At 40.3% G+C, this 16,493-nt stretch overlaps 3 protein-coding genes across 3 annotated transcripts; 2 read left to right on the forward strand and 1 right to left on the reverse strand.

The window, feature by feature from the left end:
- Window positions 1-268: 268 nt before the first annotated feature.
- Window positions 269-2,049, reverse strand: LOC131018298 (uncharacterized). Its single transcript, XM_057947024.1, has 3 exons — window positions 1,648-2,049; window positions 789-1,147; window positions 269-415 (listed from the first exon to the last, which is right to left on the reverse strand). The coding sequence occupies exons 1-3, from the start codon at window positions 1,664-1,666 to the stop codon at window positions 269-271; spliced, it is 525 nt and encodes a 174-aa protein (XP_057803007.1). The 5' UTR covers window positions 1,667-2,049.
- Window positions 2,050-9,767: 7,718 nt separating this feature from the next.
- LOC131017556 (probable disease resistance protein At1g58602) lies at window positions 9,768-13,560 on the forward strand. Its single transcript, XM_057946353.1, has 3 exons — window positions 9,768-10,188; window positions 10,290-10,863; window positions 12,264-13,560. Exons 2-3 carry the CDS (start codon window positions 10,676-10,678, stop codon window positions 13,426-13,428), a joined length of 1,353 nt encoding a protein of 450 aa, XP_057802336.1. The 5' UTR covers window positions 9,768-10,188; window positions 10,290-10,675; the 3' UTR covers window positions 13,429-13,560.
- Window positions 13,561-13,722: 162 nt separating this feature from the next.
- On the forward strand, window positions 13,723-14,775 carry LOC131018299 (uncharacterized). Its single transcript, XM_057947025.1, has 3 exons — window positions 13,723-13,727; window positions 14,102-14,691; window positions 14,738-14,775. The coding sequence occupies exons 1-3, from the start codon at window positions 13,723-13,725 to the stop codon at window positions 14,773-14,775; spliced, it is 633 nt and encodes a 210-aa protein (XP_057803008.1).
- Window positions 14,776-16,493: the final 1,718 nt, after the last annotated feature.

Genomic DNA, 16,493 nt, shown 5'->3' on the forward strand with positions numbered 1-16,493 from the left:
TAGTCGTTCGTGCGTCTGTTGTTCCAAATCGATTTTCCCTACGCCCTTAAAAATTATAGGATTGCGCCCTTGGATTAAAATCTGTAAGATTTGAATTTCTTTTTACCTGAGTTCGTGGTAGGGTTTCGTTTGTTATTGTTTTGCTGAACATCGATTTTGTGCCTCCATCGCATTGTGCTTCGGTCATTCATAAACATGGATTTGGTGAAAATGAGCAAAATCTCGGACTTTATTCCTATATTTTGTGAAATCCTTTATGTTTGAGCTTTCACTCATACTTATTTATCTTACTTTTACTTTTGATGATGAACATGGATTGGGTTCCATCATTCGCACGATCCTTGCCGAAGATCTCTTTCCAATCCTCGAAGAGCGGCCAGCTCTTATGACGCATCGAGCGCGCAGCTGGATCCTTCTACATAGGTGTTCAATAGATGGTTATTTCATACAAACGATGGATAAAAGTTTAAATTTCAGCACAATATTCGTTCACGTCAAATTAAGACAAGGAATCCTCATAATATATATCCACATCAAGAGATATAACAACAAATAATTAAATATACAGCAGATGAAGAAACATAATAGATTCACAATCTCAAAACATGTATCCAATTTATAACTTCATATTGGAGAGCATAATATTCACTATGCAAACAAGAGCTTTTAAATCAAACTGTGAGGGAAAATTTAGCTAAATGTAAAATAACATGGGCAGTAAATATGAAAAGCAAAAGGAGGGAATTCATTCAAGTAAATGAAATAGAGATTTCGTCAATTCGAAATACCTTAACGATCTGTTCCCACAGATCGTTGTCACAGTCGATCATGTAGTCGGAATTGAACCCTATTCCACTATTCCCCAACATAGATGTCAAGGAGTAATAGCTTTTTTTCCAAGTTTCGATTTTTGAATTGATATGTGGTGTAGCTTTTAAATCGGTGACCGGAAACTCCTTCTTCAAGGCGTCCTCAAGTTTACCGAGGAACCCTGCTCGAAATCCATTGTCCGATTTCCAGCCATTTGCAACTAATTCTTTCAACGATGACAGCAACACATGCTCTTCCCTTGTAGACCAAGAACGGCGAGTATTTCCCGTTTTGTTAGACCGACTAAGACTCGCGTCGCTTCTCCCCGTATCAACTCCTGACCAAATACAACATACAAGTAGATAAAACAGCTGCTTATACACGATAGGAATTGAAAGTGCATATTAAATTTGCAGGAATGGGCGATTTTGGCAGCTGCGCAGTGCAGGGGACTCGGGGCTGAAGAAGGCCCAAACACAACTCTAAAATCGGAGGTTGAAGACATTGAAAATCATGAAATGATACATTCAGCAACAAATTCTGAAATAAAGCCACAACCTGAATTTCTAACACATTCTGAAATAAGTTCATCATTTCTATCAGGCATTTTATCAAACAGTTCCAATGCGCATAATATTAGTCCAATTCTCAATTTTGAATGTCTAAATTATATAATGTTCTACAGAATTGCAACAAGAAAACCAATAACTATTGTTATACCAGCAAGAACGAACGAATGTTATTCCTATTCTACAGAATCTCACAATAAAATCTAAAGTATATCAGCAAGTTCAGAAACACTAGACGAAATTTAGGTGCAATCGCCAAGTACTTTACCTTGGATATTCGAAACCATCTGGAAAGCAACCACAGTGAATCACAAACTCCGATTGGTAGCTTCCGGTGATTGAGAACGGAGAAAACAGATGGCAGAGCAGTGGATTCTCTATGAAAGTCACGCAAATTTTCCCTCCACATTCCCATTTTTTATAGTGCCAAAAATGGCTTCTTGAAGCAGAGATCGTGTACGAAAAATGAATTCTTGAAGGAGAGATCGTGATTACGTGGATGGGGTTCTTGTGTATTTGTTAATTTTAATTGAGGGTACTTCGGGAAGTTCGTTGATTAATCAGTTCGTGGGGAAGGTGATAACAAACGCAATTCATAATTGTGGGCGTGTTTAAAGGCGTGAAGCAAACATCAAACTGGACTAATTATGAAGCCCTTTTAATAATGGGCCTTGCAGGTAATTAGTCTTAAAATGAATCATGCATTATCTCGGTTAATTTAGCAAACACGCCCTAAGTCAACACCTTGTTTGCTGAGATCAACCCAGGATGCGTGTGGGGGTGAACCTTCCGGGAAATAATGAATTTTAATTTTAATACTAATACTTAGAATTAAAGATTCCAACTATCTAACCCACCAAATCCTTTTATATATTCAATATATTCAATTGTAACAGAAGACTTTTGGAATCCTGTATGCAAAAGCTAAGGAAAAGGGAGGGTTGATTTGGAAAGTAGAACAAGGCGAGTAAGAAAGAAGAATGAAGGAGTGCAGCTAGATAATAATGTGAATGCATGCCTGCGTGCATGAGTTTGTTATTTTCCTTTTTGCTACCTTTTGCTACCTTTGTTACTTTTGTTCTACGTGTCTCTCGTCTATTGGTTCCTAGCCTTATGCTCACTATTATATAAGGTTTAGGTGCTGCTATTGTGGATATCTTTTGCCACAAGAAATAAGAGAGAAAACTTCTATCACATGTCTTCAGCTCTACTGCTTCCCTTCGCCATTATTCTTCATGGTATCTAGAGCGTAGTATAGATCTATGGGAAAAACTCGCCACACTCCGTGGAGTATCCTTGTTGATGAGGAAAAAGGAGATTCATCTACTCGACGGACTGAGATACCGATTTCCAGCGGTTTCAAAGACAGATCTGAAAGTGAGAGGCAAATACAGCCTCCGATGGATACAAAGCAGATTGAAGAAGTTTTACAGCTCCACACTTCGGATCATCCCGGTATGCAGCTCGTCGCGGCGCAATTAACAGGTAACAACTTCCTCAATTGGAGTAGATCTGTTAAACGGGCACTAGGAGCTAAAAGTAAGCTAGAAATTCTAGATGGATCTCTCTCTGAACCAGATATTTCTTCACCTTACCATAAGGCTTGGATCAAAGCTGATTACATGGTGTCTTCGTGGATAATTAACTCGATCTCGAAGGAATTGGTTAATGCTTTTGTTTATATTGAAAATACGAAAAAACTATGGGATGCTCTGTGTCAACGATTTGGTCGCAGTAATGGACCAAAGATCTATAAACTCCAACGTGAAATCAGTAGCTATACACAGGGTAACCAGAGCGTGCTTGTATATTTTAACAGTCTCACAGCTCTATGGGATGAACTTGATATGCTGCTGCCACCTTTGAGTTGTATTTGTGGAACTAGAGAGGCTGGGGTGAGTCGCGAAGAGAATCAGAGGTTGATCCAATTTTTGCTTGGCCTCAATGATACCTTTGAGAATGCACGGAGTCAAATTCTCTTCCTGGATCCGCTGCCGACTGTTAATCGAGCCTATTCTATGGTATTGCAAATAGAAGATCAGAAACTCACTACTGAGAGTTTCAATGACTCACATGCTATGCAAGTTTCTGCAGTAAATAAACAAGCATCTATGAGAGGGAAGGAGGTTGTCACGTATGGAGGACAACAACAGCAGCCCTATAAGGGAAGAAAGACCAAAGAGGAGCGTCAGAAGCTGTATTGTCCTTATTGTGAAAGGCATGGGCATGAGGAGAGTGAATGCTTCAAACTCCATGGATTTCCTGACTGGTATAAGCGATTGAAGGAAGGAAAGGGCAAGACAAAGGTGAACTATGCAGATGTGAAGCTTGACGAAGGAACAGGAGAGCAGTCTACAGCAGGTGCAAATTCTTCCTTGCAACAATTCATTCAACATGAAATCAGTAAATGCGTTGGTCATTTGGTGTCTCAAGGAGGGAGCAGTACAAATCAATCAAATGGTGCAAATATGGTGCATTCAGACACAGGATTTGAGGGGCACTATGCCTTTAGTGTCTTGAATGAAACATCACAGAAGATATGGATACTAGATTCTGGCGCTAGTACTCATATTTGTTGTAACTCACAACTCATGAGTGTCATACATAAGCTGGAACGTTCACAGGATGTTCATCTTCCAGATGGAAGTATAAGAGCAGTCACTCATTTTGGGGAAGCAAAGTTGGCAAATCAGTTGTTACTCAAGGGAGTGCTATATGCACCAAGTTTTACACACAATTTGATCTCTGTAGCTCAGCTAACAAAGGATACTGGAGCTCGGTGTCTGTTCTCCTCAACTCATTGCATCATACAGAAGAACAAAACAGATCATATTATGGGAATTGGAAAGCTGAGCAAAAATCTTTATATCATGGAAGGGGTTGAAACAGCTACTGCATTGGCTGTTTCACACACTAACAAGAAAAGCATAGCTAGGTGGCATATGGAGTTAGGCCATCCCTCAGTTGGAGTTATGGAGCATATGCCTATCTTATCTAAAATGATTGGAGATGCAGAGACTTCACAGCTAAAGGAATGTGAGGTATGTATAAAATCCAAACAAACTAGAGTATCTTTTCCTATTTTGCAAAGGCGGTCGAGTACTTTATTTGAGCTTGTGCATATGGATGTTTGGGGGCCATATAACGATGAAAATTTGAGTAATGTAAGATTTATGCTCACTGTGGTAGAGGATCACAGTAGAGTTACTTGGGTATATCTATTGAGCTCTAAGGGTCTTGTCTGTTCCACCTTAAAGAAATTCATCTTAATGGTGAGGACACAATTTGGGAAGACTATAAAGAATATACGTACTGATAATGGTACTGAATTTGTTAATAAAGATGTGGTTGCTGTGTTAAGTGAATTTGGAGTACATCATCAACGATCCTGTGTGTATACACCACAACAGAATGGAATTGTGGAAAGGAAACATAGGACTCTTTTGCAAATAGCTAGAGCTCTTATGTTTGACAGCAAGTTGCCCACTACATTTTGGCCTTTCTCTCTTCTTACTGCAACTTGGCTTCTTAATCGCATACCTAGCAAAGTTATTGGGTGGAAGACACCTTACTCTGTGTTATTTGATGAAGAACCTGATATGTCTCTCTTGCAGCCCTTTGGGTGCCTCGCATATGCAGTGGATCTTGCGCCAAATCGAAAGAAGTTTGATCCAAGAGGTAAATCTTGCATTTTCTTGGGGTATGCTATGAACAATAAAGGCTACTTGTTATATGATATTGCTGAGGGGAAGGTAATCACATGGCGCGATGTTAAATTTCTGCCAACCACATACTCATCTCTACCTCTATCTGACACACCTACAAATATTTCACCATTGTTCATTAATGATGAACAAGCACCTATCCACCCACATGACATAACACATGTTTCACCTATTCCCTCAAGTCACACAGTCTCTCCTGTTTCACCTACATCCACTGTTGATATACAACCTTCTACTCCACCACATACCTCCACTCCCTCTGCTATATCTCATGTCCCAGTGCGAGTCAGCACACGTATCCGCAAACCTCCTGTTTGGATGCATGACTACATTGGTCACATAACCGTTGCTTCAAACCCTATTTCAGCCAATACTGACACTCTTACACCATATACTTTCCCTTACACTACATCTCCTATTCTTACCCCTCAGTATACTGCCTTCCTCGTGAACATTCAAGCTCTGCGCGAGCCCACTTCTTATCATGATGCTAGTCGATTTGTTGAATGGAGAGATGCTATGGGAGCAGAGCTTGATGCTCTTGAACGTAATCAAACATGGGAGCTCACATCACTGCCTCCAGGTAAGCGAGCTATTGGCTCCAAATGGGTTTATAAAATAAAACTTCATGCTGATGGGAGTGTTGAGCGCTACAAGGCTCGCTTGGTTGCTAAGGGATACAATCAGGAGTATGGTATTGATTATACTGAGGTATTCTCTCCTGTTGCTAAACTTGTTTCTGTGAGATTTCTCCTTGCTGTGACGACGCAGTATGATTGGCATCTTCATCAAATAGATGTTAACAATGCCTTCTTGCATGGCTTCTTACATGATGAAATATATATGCAGCCTCCTCAGGGTTATACTAATGCTCAGCCTGGACAAGTTTGCAAGCTTATCAAGAGTCTCTATGGCCTCAAGCAAGCTTCACGAGAATGGAATGCAGAATTTAGCAAACACTTGTTCAGTTATGGATTTGTTCAATCCAATGCTGATCACTGCTTATTCCTTAAAGGTGACGGTGACTCTTTTATTTGTTTGCTTGTCTATGTCGATGATGTGCTCATTGCTAGCCCCAATCTTACTCTTATCACAGAGCTCAAGGCCTATCTGCACTCAGCGTTTACCATTAAAGACTTGGGTGTTGCAAAGTATTTCTTGGGGATGGAAATCGCCCGTGGCAATTCCGGTACATGTCTTAATCAGAGAAAATATATCCTTGATCTTATAGATTCTGCTGGTCTTCTTGGTTGCAAAGCAGTATCTACACCCCTCCCTTTGAATTGCAGTTTATTTTTTGGTGATTCTACTGCTCATCCACAGCCCGATGCTTATCGGCGTCTGGTGGGGCGTTTGTTGTATCTAAATCTCACGCGTCCTGATATTTCATATGCAGTACAACAATTGAGTCAGTTCGTTTCTTCTCCTACTACTCTTCATTGGGAGGCTGCTCTACATGTTCTCAAATACCTCAAAGGTTGTCCTTCCCTTGGGTTATTCTATCCAACTGGTGGAGATCACAGTTTACTTGCCTATAGTGATGCTGACTGGGGCACATGTCCAGATACAAGGCGATCTCTTACAGGTTATTGTATCTTCTTTGGTGGCTCCTTGGTTTCCTGGCGCTGTAAGAAACAAGCAACCATCTCTGCGTCTTCTGCCGAGTCAGAATATAGAGCTCTCAGCACCACTACTCGGGAGATGATATGGTTGTCTCATCTTTGTTCTGACTTTCACATTGTTTTACCTCAACCTTTGCCTTTATATTGTGACAATCAGGCGGCTATACATATCACAAAGAACCAGGTCTTTCATGAGCGAACAAAGCATTTGGAAATTGATTGTCACATTGTGAGGGATCAATATCGTGTGGGATTCCTTGTTCCTCTACCTATTTCTACAACGGAGCAACTGGCAGATACCTTCACTAAGACTCTCGGGGGCCCTCGCTTTCGTCTGCTACTTTCCAAGCTTGGCATGGTGGATCTTCACCACGTCCAGCTTGAGGGGGGGGTGAAGGAGTGCAGCTAGATAATAATGTGAATGCATGCCTGCGTGCATGAGTTTGTTATTTTCCTTTTTGCTACCTTTTGCTACCTTTGTTACTTTTGTTCTACGTGTCTCTCGTCTATTGGTTCCTAGCCTTATGCTCACTATTATATAAGGTTTAGGTGCTGCTATTGTGGATATCTTTTGCCACAAGAAATAAGAGAGAAAACTTCTATCACATGTCTTCAGCTCTACTGCTTCCCTTCGCCATTATTCTTCAAAGAATCACGAACAGGTATTTTTCTTTTTCTTTGATTCAAAAAATTTAATTATTTGAAATCTTTCACTTCAGGAAATTTGATAAACCCGTTATCATTTGGATGCCTGTATAAATTGATATTCTTGTTAGTATAGAGAAAAGTTCAACAGAGAATGCTAAATATTTAGAGAATAGAGAATTCGTGAAAACAAAAACGAACAAATCTATAATTTTGACGAACAAATTAATATATCGTATGAACAAGTATTTTGACCTGCGTTCGAATCTTGATGGGGGCAAGACTTTCACTATTTTTACTAAATACGTCTGTTCGTTAGTTATGTTGATTTGTTCATAAAATGCATAGATTTGTTCAGAATGAAATATATAATAATTCTCTGTTAAACTTGACCCTATATGTATATATATATATATATAAGAAAATATGATACCCGCTAAAGTTGTACTAATAATTTATGGATTTGTTGGAATGAATTTCATTCAATCCAAAATCGATTTTTTCTACGGATTTGTTAGAATGTGTTATTTGGTAGCTATTAATGGTGTTAAATTGGGTATTAGGGCAGTTTGGTCGAAGCTCAAACATGTCAGAGGCCCTCCTCTTATCTGTGGTACACAAGCTGGAAAAATATCGAGGGTACAATTACCCCTCAAAGGATGAAAAAAATGAGGATGGAACAAAAGAGGTTGAATCAAAAGTGGAGATGGAAAGGGTAATTAAAGAGATGAGAGAGATTCTGGATATTGTGAGGGATAAGAAATTGGAAGAGGGAAGAACCCTAAATTTTTTTGTATCTTACCTTGACGAAGTGGCTGACGATGCCCTTGATCATTGCAAAAAACGCAAAACCAATTATTGGAAGTATGAGTCCATCCATAGTTGGATTGCAGAGATCAAGAAGCAGATGCTTAAACTGCGAGATGATGAGCCCAACATCAGATCTAGGGATGTCAATGGGTGGGTTTTACCCGGACCAGAACCATTAAAATTGTTACGGTTCCGGAACCAGAACCGACCCATTACTTAATGGATCCACACCGGACCAGACCATTAAGTGAAAAATTAATGGGTGTGGGTAGGTTAATTACCCATGGGTATTATAAGACCCATAGACCCAATAATACCCATTACCAAACTTAAAAAAGCCCATGGTCTCATGACCAAGACCCAGCCACCCCCACCCCCACCTCCAAAAATAATTTTTTTTTAATTTTTTTAAAAATTTTCCTCCCCAATTCCACCCCAGCCCCGCCACCCCCACCCACCCCACCCACACCCCACCCCCCCTCCAAAATTTTTTTTTTTTTTTTTTTTAAAAATTTTCCTCCCCAATTCCACCCCAGCCCCGCCACCCCCCACCCACCCCACCCACCCCCCACCCCCCCCTCCAAAATTTTTTTTTTTTTTTTTTTTTTAAAAATTTTCCTCCCCAATTCCACCCCAGCCCCGCCACCCCCACCCACCCCCCACCCCCCCCTCCAAAAAAATTTTTTTTTTTTTTATTTTTTTAAAAAATTTTCCTCCCCAATTCCACCCCAGCCCCGCCACCACCCCCCACCCCCAATTTATTTTTTTTTTATTTTTTTAAAAATTTAAAAAAATTAAAAAAAAATTGGGTGGGGGTGGGTGGGGTGGCGGGGCTGGGGTGGGGTTGGGGAGGAAAAATTTTAAAAGAAAAATTTGGAGGGATGGGTCGGGGTGGGGGTGGTGGGGCTGGGGTGGGATTGGGGAGGAAAATTTTTTTAAAAAGTAAAAAAAAAAAAATTTTGGAGGGGGGGGGTGGGGTGGGTGGGGGTGGCGGGGCTGGGGTGGAATTGGGGAGGAAATTTTTTTTTAAAAAATTAAAAAAAAAATTTTTTTTGGAGGGGTGGGGGTGGGGGGTGGGTGGGGTGGGGTGGGGGTGGCGGGGCTGGGGTGGAATTGGGGAGGAAATGTTTTTTAAAAAAATAAAAAAAAAAATTTTTTTTGGAGGGGGGGGGGGTGGGGGGGTGGGTGGGGGTGGCAGGGCTGGGGTGGAATTGGGGAGGAAAATTTTTTTAAAAAATAAAAAAAAAAAATTTTTTTGGGGGGGGGGGGTGGGGGGTGGGTGGGGTGGGTGGGGGTGGCGGGGCTGGGGTGGAATTGGGGAGGAAATTTCTTTTAAAAAAATTAAAAAAAAAAAAAAATTTGGAAGGGTGGGTGGGGGGTGGGTGGTAGTGGGTTAGCGGCAAAATAGGTCGGGTCGGACCGGACCCATAACAAACGGGTCGGGTCGGATCTGGACCCGTCAGGTTTAGGGTCTAAATGGGTCAGGTCTAGAACCAGAACCAGAACCATTGCTTATAGCTCAACGGGTAATGAACGGTTCTGGTTCTGGTCCGGGTAAAACCCACCCATTGACATCCCTAATCAGATCATCCGAGAATGTTGATGATGACAAATACGTGGTGGGCTTGGACGAAGATGTGAAAACGCTGCTTCGCATAATAGTTAATGTTATTAAAAGTTGGACTACTCTTATCAAAGGGATGGCTGGTATTGGAAAGACAACTCTTGCCAGACTTATATACAACCATCCAACCGTCGTTAAGGAATTCGAGCTTCGTGCTTGGGTATCTAATTCTACTTACTTCACTATGAAAGAGCTACTTATCAAACTCATACAACAGGTAGTTCCTCAGAAACTCCATACGTCTTCGTTATTGGAGAATATGGGCAACCGAAGCCTCCGAGATATGCTTTGCCAACACCTGCGAGGGAAGCGATATCTTATAGTTCTCGACGACATTCCCAAACAAATACGCTTGTTTCATTTCTTGGAAGCTCTTCGAAAAGGTATGATCATCTTTCTGCCTATGATCTAGTTGTGTCAAGTTTTTGTAATTAAATTTTGAACCTTCTAGATGTCCCATTTTGTATTGTTCTTATGTAAGCAGGGAATAAAGGAAAAAGAGGCAGATTGCTGCTCACAAGTCACATAACGCATACAGACATATATGAACCAAAATTAGCTCTTCATCAGATGAAAACTTTGGATCCTGAGAAGAGCTGGCAATTGTTTTTGAAAACAATAAACCATGGGAATAGATTGACAGGTAAGCACAAATTCCCAAAGTCCTTGGAGCCTATGGGAAAACAAATGTTGAGAAAATGTGGCGATCCGCCATTAGCTATAAAAGCGGTGGGAAAGCAGTTAGCGGAAAAGAAACTCTCATGAGGGAGTGAATGGGAACAACTTCTTGAATCAGTTGATTTTGATCCAATATTGAAGTTATTGGAACCATTTTATCGTAAATGGAATCCCAAACTGGAGTCATTCTTCATGTTTATGTCCTTCTTTAAGGAAAATACAACTTTGAGGAAAGAAAAGTTGGTACAAATTTGGGTTGCAGTAGGAGAAGTGAAACATGAATATCAATGTAAATCCTATGTACGTGAGTTAATTAATGAATCTGTTATTGATGTCAAGGAGAAGAGCACGGGGTATAGCATGAATTCTATGCTACACATGCTATTCTTCGCTATTATTTTTACTACGCCGCAAGTATACGGTGTAGTTGCAATATAGGGAAGCAAGGTCGTATTCCACAAGGATTAGTAGTCAAATTCTAGTGATTACCTTAAGTCATTATGCTAGAGCTATTTAGACTAAACAAGGAGGTGAGTGGTTTGATTAACTAACAAATTCAAAGACAAAATAAGAACAATCAAATAAAGTGGATTAATTAAGTGATGAAGGTGGTTTAGGGATTAGGCATCGATGGATTAGCAATGGACTTCAAATTAGCTCAATATTAGTCTTGATATTCCTATTTATCTAGAGTGATCTCCCCACTAGTTCTAGCCCCCTCCCGGACGACTAAAACTGTAGATTACGGGTCATAGTTGCCGTCCCCGGTCAACTTCTAACCTATAACTCTCAATAGCACAAATGATCGGTAAACTCTCACCCAACTCTCAACCTCCCGGTTTATTGAGTCAATATGTTTCAAGCTCCTAATCTATTATGATTATCCTCTCCCGATTCAAATCACAAATTACAAATGCATAGAAAGTGGCCAACAATCCATACAAGAATTAAATGCTAGGGCTTGAAAAGATAATGAAGAAGGCATAATCAAAGACAAATATTGAGCATAATAATCAATCCATTACATAATCTACTAGCCTAATCCCCAAACCAATGGGGGATTTTAGCCTAACATGTTCACAAACAACAATCCAAAAACAAAGAGATATATAAATGAAATAGAGAGTAAAGTGACAAATCCTATTTCAAGGTTGCTTTCTTCCTTCTCTCCTCCTCAATGCTTCAATCTTGGTAGGTGGATGTATTAATGGAGGCTAGGGTTTTGATGTGGAGTATTGGAGAAGATGAAATTGGGTATGTTGAATGTTGGGGAAGATGAAAGATGTGTGTGAATGGTGAATGGTATGAAAATAGGGGGAAAAATGGGTATTTGGGGGCTGAAATCGCGTCTGGGACCCACCAAAACCATCAATTCCGTGTTTCTCCCGCGGTCACGGCCGTGACCGCGGCGTAGGACCGTGGGGGAGCTTTTGGAGAGGCCCGCGGTCGGGCCCGCGGTCAGTCCCGCGGCCGCGGGTGGTGACCGCGGGGCCCTGGGCTCCTTGCACAGTCCGCTCGTTTTGCTCCGTTCTCCCTCGTCCGGACTCGGATTTGGTCGCCGTTTGCGCTCACGGATTCATCTCGAGAAGTACTTCAATCTCATGTCTTCAAAATCCTCCAATTAATCCTTGATTGTTCCTGAAATCACTCCAAAACTACACCAAGGAATCAAATCTTCATAAAACTCAACATTAGGGTACAAACACGCATTGGCAAGCAAAATATGAAGGGAAATGACAACAAATCATGTGGAATTGAGGTACGAAATCCATGTTTGTCAGCTATCCATCCAGAAAGCAAAGGAGAAACTTGGTTTTGAGATCCTAAGGAACAATGGAAATAATCAACCCTCTGAGAGTCCTCGTCATCATCGTGTCATCATTTGTAGCAGAGACAAGTTCAACCACTCGACGGATCAAGATAAACATCTTGATTCTCTCTTCTTCCACGGAGGTGGCTACTTGGACACTAGTCCATCCTACTGGAAGAGCTTTAAACAACGACTTAGGATACTTGACTTGGAAGATTTTGGGCTGAAGAATTTACCGGAAAGTATTGGCACATTGATTAAATTAAGATACTTGGGGTTGAGAAATAATTACATACAAGAGCTACCGCAGTGGTTGGGGTGCTTCAAAAAGCTTCAGGCTCTCGACATAGCTCAAAACTTTATGGTGGAGGTGCCAGATATTGTATGGGAACTGCGCCGCCTTCGCCACCTCTACTTGTCTGATGTGATTTTCCGGACGCCTTTCAAGATAGACGTGCTACAGTCTCTGGAGACCTTAACCTACGTCTTGGTTGATAATTGTGAGCTGTTGGGCTTTGGAAAGTTTATTAGTCTTAAGAAATTGGGCATAGAAGAATTGTATGGAAACTCAGATGTAAGCAAGCTCTTTGTGTCATTGGCTGTGTTGGAGAATCTTAAACACCTAAGCTTAAGAGGGTATCGTTTCAGAAGCATGCCTTGTTTGGATGAAGTTGGTATTCTACACAGACTCAAAAGACTCAAATTGGATGGACTCCTTGCAAGGTTACCAAGTAATCTCCCTCCAAATATTAAATCATTGAGGTTGGTTAATAGTTGTCTTGATGAAGACCCCATGCCACTACTAGAGAAGCTACCTAAGCTAAAACACCTCAAATTGCGGAATGCATTCACTGGTCAACAAATGGTGATCTTGCACGACAGCTTCCTTCTTCTCAAAGTCTTGTGCATCGAAGAGTTATGGAATCTGAGAAATGTACAATGTGGAAAAGGTGCAATGAATTTGCTCAAGAGATTAGAAATCCACGATTGTCCACATCTGGATACCCTCCCGGCAGAGATTGTGTCGATGACTCGTCTGAAGGAGTTAAAGATGGTGACAACCAAAAATATTGCAGCAAAGATCAAGAATTCAGACTTAACCTCTGAAATAAGGATCGTGAATGTCAATCCATAAGCTAGCGCAATTGTCTACATTATTGTTACGCACGTTTTGCTTGTTTGCATTAATTTGAAAAGTTTTTATTTTCCCACTTGGTTGTTGTGTGTTTGTAAATGACATTTAGTTGCAATAATTGTGGTTTATTCATATCGATGTTGGAATATATTGCTCAAGTTACTGCAAAAAATATTATTCTCATCCCTTAGATTTCTAAGAGTTTGCTATAAATTTAGCTCTTCATTAGATGAAACCTTTGGATTCTGAGAAGAGCTGGCAATTGTTTTGTAAAACAATAAGTCCTTGGAGCCTATGGGGTAACAAATGTTGAGAAAATGTGATGGTCCTTGAATCAGTTGATTTTGGTCCAATATTGAAGTTATTCGAACCATTTTATCATCAATTGGAGCCTATGTCGAACTTTAAGGAACATACAACTCTTCTACATAAGGTTGATACGGATTTGGATTGCAGTAGGAGAACTCTGAGCCTATATCTGCGTGTTTTAATTAATGAATCTGTTATTGATGTCAAGGAGAAGAGCACGGAGTATAGCATGAATTCTATGCTACACATGTTATCCATCCAGAAAGCGGAGGAGAAGCTTGGTTTTGAGATATATCCTAAGGAACAATGGAAATAATCGACCCTATGAGAGTCCTCGTTATCACCGTGTTATCATTTGTAGCAGAGACAAGTTCAACTACTCCACGGATCAAGATAAGCATCTTGTTTCTCTCTTCTTCCATGGAGGTGGCTACTTGAACACTAGTCCGTCTTATTGGAAGAGCTTTGAACTACTTAAGATACTTGACTTGGAAGATTTTGGGTTGAAGATTTTACCGGAAACTATCTGCACATTGATGGAATTAATATACTTGTGGCTGAGAAATAATTACATAAAAGAGCTTCCACAGTCGTTGGTGTGGTTGAAAAAGCTTGAGGTTCTTGACATAGCTCAAAACTTTATGGTGGAGGTGCCACATGTTATATGGGAACTGGATAGTCTTCTTCACCTCTACATGTCTGATGTGATTTGCCGGAAGCCTTTCAAGATAGTCTGGCCGCAGTCTCTGGAGACCTTAACATACGTCTCGATTGATAATTGTCTGCTCTTGGGCTTTGGAAAGTTTGTTTGTCTTAAGAAATTGGGCATAGAAGGATTGGATGGAAACTCAAATGTGAGCAAGCTCTTTGTATCATTGGCTGTGCTGGCGGATATTAAACACCTAATCTTAAGAGGGTATCGTTTCAGAAGCATGCCTTGTTTGGATGAGATTGGTATTCTACGTCTCTATACACTCAAATTGGATGGACTCCTTACCAGGTTACCAAATAATCTCCCTCCAAAAATTGTTTCATTGACGTTTGGTGCATTTACGTGGTCTCGAAGTCCTATGCATCGAAGAGTTATGGAATCTGAGAAATGTACAATGTGGAAAAGGTGCATTTATAATTTGGCTCAAGAAAATAGAAATCCACGATTGTCCAAATCTGGATACCCTCCCGAAAGAGATTTGTGTCGATGATTTTTTTGGAGGAGTTAAAGATGGTGACAACCGAAAGCATTGCAACAAAGATCAGGAATTCAAACCTGTTGAAAATAACCATCTGCATAAGTCAAAGATTATTATTCAAAGATCATGAATAATAATTCAACGATAAAATCTTTAGCTTTTGATTTTAAGAGATTGTATTTGATTTTAAGAGATTGTAGTTTGACATTTGATTCACCCTTACACTATAAAAGGGTGCATTGTAATCTAAAGAAATATATCAGAGACATTACCAATTCTCTCTACATTCTCTATCATGTTGTTCTTTCTCAACCTAGCTTCTCTCGATTACCATATTTAAGAAAACCTAATCTCCAAACTAAGGATCGTGAATATAAATCCATGAGCTAGCGTTGTTGTTACGTACGTTTTGCTTGTTGGCGTTTTGCTTAGCTCCCTGCGCCGCTGCAGCGGTGAGTTTGCAGAAGCGTTGTCGTTTTCAGATCTATATCCGCCACGTCTCAGCCAGGAACTCGTCCATCGGCTCCGCCACGACCTCAAGCACTCAGCATCTTATTTTTCAGATCCATGGAAAATTGAAGGCAAATCGATCATGGTGGGAGGAAGGTGTGGCGGATGCGGCCGTTTGGGCGGATCGAGGGGCAGCAGGCGGCGGAGGACGGGATGTCGGCTGCGGGTGCTGGCGTTCACTGATGCAGTGGAGAGAAGAGAGAGACGGAAGGGGAGAGAGAGCTGCGAAGGATGCAAGAAGGGGAGAGAGAGGTAGAGAAAATGAGAGGAAGATTAGTGTTTACGGTGGAAAAGGGACCGCGGGTGAAACCGGAATGAGATTCAGTGTATCATACTTTATATATGTCCCACTTTCAATTTTGTTTATTTTTTTATATATTTTTTCTTCAATTTCAACTTTGTATACTTTAGTTTAATTGTGTGATTATTAACTAGGATTTATTCAATTAATCTAGGATATATAATTAAATATAATTCATAGAATTACAGTGGCACACATAAAATTATGGGATACTGAATCTCATCCTGGTCAAAGACCCGTCTGACCGTGAGACCGAGCGTACACAAGAATTTGCGATAAAATAATAAGGAAAGAAGAAGAAGACGACATTGAACAGATTTCAATTGAGCTTAATGGGCCAGGCTGTCAGGCCTAATTTTAATTTGGGCTGGGCCGGGTAAAAAATTCGGGCTTAAGTGCCATGTCCAATTCTCCAAAATGCGTTTCATATCATCATTATTCTTGCTATAGAGCTAACGTATTAATACTTTTATCAAATTTTTTATTTATTTAAATTTTGATTTTTTTTTTCTTATTGTTGATACATATGATATTCTTAATTTCGACCTCCCATATAAAATTTGTGCATCTGCGATTATGTGAGATTTTCAGCATCAATAGATTCCCGATTGTCTGAACTTCGATTTTCAACAAATTTAATGGTAAAACATGGTTTGTAGATGGGGTTGGGGTGACTACAAAATGTTAAGGATAATTCTATTAATAGCACTCATTTTATTCACTATATCCTTTATATAAAATAATAATAAATAAAT

The sequence above is a fragment of the Salvia miltiorrhiza genome, chromosome 3 (assembly GCF_028751815.1).
Source record: "Salvia miltiorrhiza cultivar Shanhuang (shh) chromosome 3, IMPLAD_Smil_shh, whole genome shotgun sequence".
NCBI classification, from domain to species: domain Eukaryota; kingdom Viridiplantae; phylum Streptophyta; class Magnoliopsida; order Lamiales; family Lamiaceae; genus Salvia; species Salvia miltiorrhiza.

Coding starts and splice junctions, on each gene's coding strand:
- LOC131017556 (XM_057946353.1), top strand. CDS start 10,676: ATGTTTATGTCCTTCTTTAAGGAAAATACAACTTTGAGGAAAGAAAAG. Junction 10,864..12,263: donor ATGAATTCTATGCTACACAT/GCTATTCTTCGC, acceptor CCATGTTTGTCA/GCTATCCATCCAGAAAGCAA.
- LOC131018299 (XM_057947025.1), top strand. Junction 14,692..14,737: donor GCCTTGTTTGGATGAGATTG/GTATTCTACGTC, acceptor ACTCCTTACCAG/GTTACCAAATAATCTCCCTC.
- LOC131018298 (XM_057947024.1), bottom strand. Junction 416..788: donor TGTGGGAACAGATCGTTAAG/GTATTTCGAATT, acceptor ACACCTATGTAG/AAGGATCCAGCTGCGCGCTC.